This window comes from Mastomys coucha, unplaced genomic scaffold (genome assembly GCF_008632895.1).
Source record: "Mastomys coucha isolate ucsf_1 unplaced genomic scaffold, UCSF_Mcou_1 pScaffold22, whole genome shotgun sequence".
Classification (NCBI taxonomy): domain Eukaryota; kingdom Metazoa; phylum Chordata; class Mammalia; order Rodentia; family Muridae; genus Mastomys; species Mastomys coucha.
The window spans coordinates 124076906-124085544 of NW_022196905.1; the positions used below are offsets into that span (position 1 = coordinate 124076906).

General features: G+C 46.1%; 2 protein-coding genes across 2 annotated transcripts in view; one reads left to right on the forward strand and one right to left on the reverse strand.

The window, feature by feature from the left end:
• The window catches only part of Sbds (SBDS ribosome maturation factor), a 9279-nt gene extending 8223 nt beyond the window's left edge, over positions 1–1056 (reverse strand). The window contains exon 1 of the mRNA XM_031338122.1: positions 741–1056. Coding sequence (XP_031193982.1) covers positions 741–868 — 128 coding nt within the window. The 5' untranslated portion in view covers positions 869–1056. The remainder of the gene's footprint in view (positions 1–740) is intronic.
• Positions 1057–2071: 1015 nt separating this feature from the next.
• The window catches only part of LOC116068498 (S-adenosyl-L-methionine-dependent tRNA 4-demethylwyosine synthase TYW1), an 85256-nt gene continuing 78688 nt past the window's right edge, over positions 2072–8639 (forward strand). The window contains exons 1-3 of the mRNA XM_031338123.1: positions 2072–2245; positions 3465–3595; positions 7551–7673. Coding sequence (XP_031193983.1) covers positions 2242–2245; positions 3465–3595; positions 7551–7673 — 258 coding nt within the window. The 5' untranslated portion in view covers positions 2072–2241. The remainder of the gene's footprint in view (positions 2246–3464; positions 3596–7550; positions 7674–8639) is intronic.

Here is an 8639-nt window from a genome sequence, read left to right on the forward strand (position 1 = left end):
ACACACACACACTACATTCTCTCTCTCTCTCTCTCTCTCTCTCTCTCTCTCTCTCTCTCTCTGGTGACTACGTGCGCAGGACATTATCTATATTCTCCCACTTCACCACAGAGGGAAAAACTACGTCATTGTTTTATGTAAGGAAACTCAGGGTGTGGTGGGGTGTGCTTCTATCCTGGAATATCTGTCCCTAGATGGCAGTAGTGAAGACACTTATGCACTTTGGGAAATGGGATTCTGAGTGTGCGTGTGTGTGAGAGAGACGTTTGCTGTACTAATTTCAGTATTTGTAGGTGTAGGATTAGCTTCCCGATTATTATCCCTGGAAATTGATCACAATGTTTCTTTTCTTGGTGAGAGGATTTGGAGTGTCGGATTCCTGTCTTAATCACTAATCAAAGAGGCCACTGCAATTTCAGGTCCTCTTGACTGAAGCTTTGTTTTATTAGGACAGGGTCACTTACACACACACACACACACACACACAAGTTCCAGGCTGGCCTGGAACCCACAGCAATCCTCCTGCCTCAGTCTCCTGAGCGCTAGGATTACAGGCTTAGGCCATCAATCCCACCCGGCTCTGATGTAGTTTGTCGTTGGCAGTTTTTATGATACCAACAAAATCACAAATCAGAACCCAATATGAATCAGGCAAACCAGTCCTGAAAGGTACCCGTGACTCTCAAGAGCCGGGGTCGGGGGTGGCCAGTCCGCTGAACTCTGGGCAGAGGATCACTCACACGCCACTCCGCCAGCCGACGACCTTGTTTTTATAGCAGGCGATTTCGAAGCGCTTCCCTCCCCGCTTCATCCGCACCACGGCCACATTGGTCAGTCGGATCTGGTTGGTGGGGGTGAAGATCGACATGGTGGCTGCTCACAGACTCGAGCTCGAGGGGACTCCAAGTGCTCGGCTCAAACGACTTTGAGGTGCGCGAACCCTTAACGTCCAAGAACTGCGCGGCTCTTCCGGGACGGAGGGGGAAAAGCAGCTACTACACACCCGATTGCCCTACTGCGCATGCGTCAAGTGGCGCACTAGCCTGGGAGTAGATAAGAAAGTAACTACGCCTGCGCAGTGCGACTTTTACGGCCTCTCCACCCTCAAAGGTCCTGTCAGTGATGATGTCATTTACACGCGCCAGCTATGCCTATAGGCTGGTGAGTAATGTTTATTGTTCCGGTGGAAACTCGGTATTTTGGTTGAATAGTTCTGCAGAGTCCAGAGACTGCACTCATTTTTAACTTTTTTTTTTAGAGATTTATTTTTTAAAGATTTATTTATTTATGTTATGTATATGAATACACTGTAGCTGTCCTCAGACACACCATAAGAGGGCATCAGATCCCATTACAGATGGTTGTGAGCCACCATGTGGTTGCTGGGAATTGAACTCAGGACCTCTGGAAGAGCAGTGATATATATATATGTATATATATAAAATTTTTTTTAAAGAAGTAAATAAAAACTCTCGGCCTATGCACCTGTGCACCTGGGAATCAAAGGCAAGCTAATTGCGTTGTAAATTCGAAGCTATTTTGTTTTACATAAGCAAGTTATAGGCCATCCAGAGCTACAAAGTGAGACTCTTTTTCTAAATAGTAGCTATCCGGAATCTCGTGATCATTCTGTTTCAGCCTCAAGAGCGCTGAAATTACAAGCCTGTATCACCAAGCTGAATTCTTCCATTTATTTATTTATTTATTTATTTATTTATTTATTTATTGAGACAGGGTCTCTCTATACCCCTGGCATACTTATGTCCTGGAGGTCATTATGCGGACTAAGCTGTCCTCTGACTAGGAACCCCCAGAGATCCGCCTGCCTGTGCCTCTAGAGTGCTAGGATTAATGGTCTGCACCATGCCAGGCTGTAATTTATTTCTTTATAGAAATGTCCTCTGTCTCCTGGTCTGGACCGAGCTTCCCAAGGCACGCCCCCTTTCCACTCTGAGCCAATCCGAGAAGTACAGGAAGTGCTCTAGCATCTTTCCCTGGGTTAAGAGCGATGGTTTCTTTCTGGTCCCGCCTCTTTTCTTTTTGAGCCTATCAGAGAGGAAGTTAGAGCTTCCGCTAGCACCGTTTCTTCTTCTGGGCCCGCCTCTGTCCCCTGTAGCCAATGCGGCCAGGCCTGCGGACGGCATGGCTTCCCTGGCTCTGTAAACTCGAGCGAGCCTCCTGATCGCAGTCCCGCGCCCTCTGCGTTTGCCAGTGACTTGCGGGGCTCGGGCTCCGCAGAGCATGGGTGAGACTGGGCTGGCCAGGGTCTCGGGCGGGCAGGAGGAATCAGCTTCCCTCCCCACATAGGGCCATAGGTTGCTGCACTTGATGTGTTATTATTTTTTTTGTTGTTGTTTTTGTTTTTAATTGTATCTTATTTTTTCTTCTTTTATTTTATTTCTGTTTTTCTTTTGAAAGGGCCGTATTTTGTATCCCGGGTTAACTCAGAACTCAGTGTTAGCTCAGGACTCACCGTTGTAGCCCAGGTGTGGAACTCAACTTGTATAGCAACTGGCTCGGCATTCAGTGAATAGCTGAGGCGCACCAGGAACTCACTACCCAGTCGGATTAGGAAATTGCTGTGTAGTCTAAGCTGACCTGGAACTCGAATGTAGCCCAAGTTAGCCTTAAAAATTAGCGGTGTTCTTCCTACCTCAGCCTACTGAACGCACATATTAGCAGGAGGTCGTCGCTCCTGGGAGCAGGGAGGACCAGCCCGTGCTCCTAACTAGATTTTTTCCCCCTTTCTGAGACTTAGAGATACGATTCGATGGAAACTGGTCTAACCTCAGCGGCGGTAGTGGTGGGGGTAACTCCTTATACACGTTTTGGGACTTCTGGGTCTATTGAACAGCACCTGTAAACAATAAATTTCAGATTTCTAGTCCTTTGAAAAAAATCTTTTCCCCTTCTGTGTTTAAGGCTCTGATTGAAAACAAGTCAGGTGGGGTCTGGAGAAATTGCTTAGTGGTTAAGAACACTTGCTACTGTTCCAGAGGACTGGGGTTCACCTCTGGTCTCCAAGGTTTGGCATGCCTACATGTAACTGAAAATAATGCAAATAAATCTTTTTTAATGGTGGCACATGCCTTTACTCCCCGCACTTGGAAGGCAAAGGCCAGGTGACCACCCTGGTCTTCCTAGAGAGTCCCAGAACAGCCATAGCTACATAGAGAGGCTCTTTGTCATAAAACAACAAATAACAACAATAGCAACAACGAAAAGAGTCAGTCATGGCGCCATTTGTACTTAGAGGCAGGAGGATTGTAAGTTTGAGGGTGGCCTAGTCTCCAAAATGAGACTTTGTTTCAACCCAAAAACTGACCCAAACCATCTGCATTTCTTAGATCATTGAATATGACGTTTGCTTATAATTCTTAACACATCAACTGGCTTATAATTCTTAACACATCAACCACTGTGTGGCTGTGTGTGTTGTTACATCTGTGTGGTTTTAAACTCAGGTCCTCCTCTGGATGTGTGGGACTTCTCCTCGCCTTTGCTGTCGCTATGGATGAACAGGTTCTACATATATACGGGCTGTGCCCTGGGACTAACCCTTTGGATCTGTGTCCAGATCATCATCAAGAAGCAGGTAATTGGGATTGCTTTTTCTCTCTCAATCTCTCCCCTTAAAAGACTTTCTTTTTAATTAGGCCCATGTGTGGGTATGTGTACAGTGCCTGTGGAAGGCAGAAGAGGGTGATGGATCTTCTGGAGTAGGACATATAGGTGGTTGTGACTGGTATGGGTGCTGGGGACAGCTGAGTGTGTGCTCTTGACAGCTGAGTCATGTCTCTGCCACCTCATCTCATTTTGTGAGGGGTCTTCCATTTAACCAGGAGTTTACAGACTGGGCCATGGTGGCTGGCCGGTGAACCAGTATTCCTTCTTTTTTTTTTTTGCTTCCCCTGCACTGGGATCACAGGCATGTGGCACCACAACCAGCTTTTTGTGTGGGTGCTGGGGTTTGAACTCAGGTCCTCCGGGTGCGTGTTAGCTTGTGCGTGTGTGTTCAACTGATGGATCTGGACTGCCTGATCCACCTCCCCTTCCATCTTTATTTTTTACTAAGGATTTTACATTTATGAGTCTTTTGCCCACATATAGGTCTATGCCCTTGGAGGTCAAAAGGGGGGCATTGGGTCTCTTGGAATTGGAGTTACAGATGCTTGTAAATGACCATGGGGGCACTGGCAACTGATCTCAGGTCCTCAGCCAGAACAACAAGTGCTTTTAACATGAAGCCTTCTCTCCAGCACCTGCCTCCATCTTTCTTTTTCAAAAGGAAAGACAAATTTTCAAAGCTTTCATAAAATTACAGAAAAGCTAAAAAGGAACCTTTTAATTTTAATTAGTTTTTTAGTTTTTATTTATTTTTGATTTTTATTTTTTAAAGATTTATTTTATTTTATGTATATGAGTACACTGTTGCTGTCTTCAGACACACACATCAGAATCCATTACAGATGGTTGTGAGCCACCATGTAGTTGCTGGGATTTGAACTCAGGACCTCTGGAAGAGCAGTCAGTGCTCTTAACCTCTGAGCCATCACTCCAGCCTGAGTTCTTATTTTTTTTTTAAATATTTATTTATTCTTATATGTAAGTGCATGGTTGCTGCACCAGAAGAGGGTGTCAGACCTCATGGATGATTGTGAGCCACCATGTGGTTGCTAGGATTTGAACTCAGGACCTTCAGAAGAGCAGTTAGTCTTCTTACCCGCTGAGCCATCTCTCCAGCCCCCCTGAGTTCTTATTTTTTAATTTTTGGTTTTCACATATTTTTTTTTTGTGTGTGTGTGTCTGCCTGTCTGTCTGTGCGAGAGAGGGGCAACTCCTTCCAGGAGTTGGTTCCTTCCTTCTGTGATATCTGTCTGTCTGTCTGTCTGTCTGTCTGTCTGTCTGTCTGTGTTGGGGGAGGGGTGACACCTTTCAGAAGCTGGTTTATTCCTTCCATAATGTAGGTTCCAGAGATTGAGCTCCAGTCAGCAGGCTTGGCCATAAGACCCTTTGCCTACCTACCCACCTAGCCTGAGACAGAGCTGTGAAATGTATCCCTGGCTGCATAATACGTAGCCACTAGCCTTGAACATTGAGGGTCCTCCAGTTTCAGCCTCCCAAGTGTTGAGATTACCAGCAGGTAGCTCAATGCCTAATGCCCACAGGGTATTAAATCACATTTTTGTTTGTCTAGATTTCTTTTTTAAAGATTTATTTATTTATTATAAGTACACTGTAGCTGTCTTCAGACACACCAGAAGATTCCAATACAGATGGTTGTGAGCCACCATGTGGTTGCTAGAAACTGAATTTAGGACCTTTGGAAGAGTAGTCAGTGCTCTTACCCGCTGAGCCATTTCACCAACCCAGTCTAGATTTATTTTAATGCCTTAATTTTTTTTCCCTTAAGATTTTAAAGACTATGTTATAATGGCCTAAGTTGGAATCAAAAAGATTTTTTTCTTTGTTTTTGTTTTTGAAACAGGGTTTCTCTGTATAGCCCTGGCTGTCCTGGAACTCACTCTGTAGACCAGGCTGGCCTTGAACTCAGATATCTGCCTGCCTCTGCCTCCCAAGTGCTGGGATTAAAGGCATGTGCCACCACTGCTCACAAAAAGATTTTTATAATGGAATTTTAACTTACAAAGAGAAAAATATTAAGGTGAGGTTGTGCATGCCCTTAATCCCAGCACTCTGGAAGCAGAGGCAGTTGGATCTCTGTGACTTTGAGGTCAGCCAGGGCTATGTAGAGAGACCCGGCCTCAATAAAACAGAAAACAAAAACCAACCAACCAAACAAAAAAGATAAAAATAAATAAAGAGATAAATGATTAGATAAACAGATAAATATATGAGAAAAATAAAGTTGTTTTGCACCCTTAAGGATTAGGGTAATCATTCCTTTATACACAGATCAGAACATAAGAATGCACAATTTGCCCACCATATCCTCATGGTTTTTAGGATTAAGTCAATAGAATAGAAGGTATTTGGCAACTGGATTGGGGAGATGGTTCGGTGTGTTATAGCACTTGTCATGCAAACCTGACAGCCTGAGTTCAATTCCCAGAATCCACATAAAATGCTGACTGTGGGCATGCAGAGATGGCTCTGCAGTTGAGAGCATGTGTGCTCCTGCAGAGGACCCCAGCTCTGCTCCCACAGCCCATAACAGCCCATATCAGGTGACACACAACTGCCTGTAACTCTAGTTCCAGGGAATCCAGCACCCTCTTCTCTTTAGTCCTTGATGATCACACACACACACACACACACACACACACACACACACAGAGCACCAGTGGTAGTGGTGGTGGTGGTCTCTGTGTGTGTCAATACATACTCATGGGTCATCCTCTGTGCATAACAGCTGTCTCCATCCGAGCTGGGCTGACTGCAAGAGAACAAACTTGGTGACTGACTATTGACTTTCCCTCACAGGAGGAGGGGTGCCCAGTGACTCAGCTGACATTCAGGTTGCTCTCCTGTCTTAGTCAGGGTTTCTATTCCTGCACAAACATCATGACCAAGAAGCATATTGGGGAGGAAAGGGTTTATTCAGCTTACACTTCCACATTGCTGTTTATCACCAGAGGAAGTCAGGACTGGAACTCAAGCAGGTCAGGAAGCAGGAGCTGATGCAGAGGCCATGGAGAGATGTTCCTTACTGTCTTGATTCCCCTGGCTTGGCAGCCTGCTGTCTTATAGAACCCAAGACTTCCAGCCCAGGGATGACACCACCCACAAGGGGCCCTACCCCCTTGATCCCTAATTGAGAAAATGCCCCACAGCTGGGTCTCATGGAGGCACTTCCCCAACTGAAGTGCTCCCTTCTCTGTGATAACTCCAGCCTGTGTCAAGTTGGCACATAAAACAAGCCAGTACATCCCCCAATCTTGTTCCTCCTGGCCAGATGTATGTAATTCTGTTGTAATCCCATGTGTCCTTTCGGTCTTGGAGGGAGCTAGAGTCTGTAGAAGGTGGGAGGTTCCCTGAGCATCAGACTCCATCTCTGCAGCTGCAGGGAAGCCATCATCCATTCTGAGGGAGGATTTTAAAGGCCATGGGGCTGCTCTCAGGTTGCCCAGGATGGGCTTGGATGGAATGGTAGAATGGTTGTTTGTGAGAGTGCTCTGAGGAGGGTAAAGAAAGAGGTCCTGCAGCTCTGTATGCTGGTCTATCCTGGAACCAGTCCTCCGTAAAGGCCAAGGGGAGGCTACAGATTTCTGCTGCAGAAAATGGGTGTCATGCAGTTTGGAAGATGTGGCTCTTGCCTTTTGGGGACCCCGTTAGGTTAAGAGGATGAGCTGGGGTTTACACGCAGAAAGATGAAGAGAGTCACACACCAGGTCAAAGTCTGTGTTAATACTCGTACCTCTCAAAGTGAGGGAGAGTTGGTTTTTTTTTCCTTTTCTCGGGACAGAGTTTCTCTGTAGCTCTGGCTGTCCTGGATCTCTGTAGACAGGGCTGGCTTTGAACTCACAGATCCGCCTGCCTCTGCCTGAGATTGAGTCTTGATGGATTCTCTTCCTTTGTTCATCTTTAAGGTCACTCGTTCCCAAGAGAAAAGTGTCCCAGGAGCTCCTGACAGCTCCCTCTCCCCTCAGAAGAAGCAGACGCACGTTTCTGGAGTGAAGATTTTCTACGGATCTCAGACGGGTACAGCCAAGGTGAACCCTGTGCACCATGCCTCTCCTTTGTCTTGCCAGTGTTTAAAGAAAATTCCAGAAACCCTCTTTAGCAGTTAGTTCTGTCAGCCTTCTAGTTCCTTCCCCTTCTCTCTTTGTTCCTTTATGGAATGGTAGATGGCTTTCTTCTGTTGGGTGCAATGTCTGTGGGTTGTGGTCTCAAAGGGCCCTAAAGCCCTTGCCTGCCTCTGGAGGATGGAGATTCCACTGTGGTGAGAGGACGTGGACTTCAGGCACATCCAGCACTGTGACATGACATTGTAAGCTCACATGTAGGACCTCACAATTGAGGTCGAAAAAATTGTCGAGCACTCTGGTAATGAAGCAAGCTTGATTTTTATTTTTTTGGTGCTGTTTTTATGAGCTGCTTTGGAGTTCCTGTGGCTTTCAGCTTTTGGTTGGATGCCAGGCACTAGCGTAAAGTGAATGATGGTGATGGTGTCAGGGATGGGGTCTATCTCTGGCAAGTTCACAAATCTCGTCAGTGCAGTCAGTGTGCACAGTCAATGTGTTAGAGGCAGGGAAGGTAGGTGTTAGGGTAGACTCGAACTGGAGACGTGTGGACCAGACTCCCCTGGCTGCCCTTCTTGGATGAGTGTGTTTCCAGCATCCCTGGAATGAGGGTCATGACTGTTGAGTGCTTTCTACGAAGAGACTGAGTAAGGCTGACGTGAAATGTGTCTTTATAAAAACATTATTTTGTGTGCTGCTAGAGAGGGTTCTACTGCCCTCCTGTGGGCATTATACAGAATAGCTGTTTTGTTCGAGACAGTCTCAGGTGGCCTGTTTGGAAAAATACTTTTTATCGTTATTATTTCATTTTAAAAACTTTATTAGTTCATGTGTGTTTGAGCCTGTGTGTGGGCTCACATGTGGATGCCTGAGGACAAATGGCAGGAGTCAGTTCTCTCCTCCTATCCTGTGGCTAGAGGGAAGAGAAAACGGGGG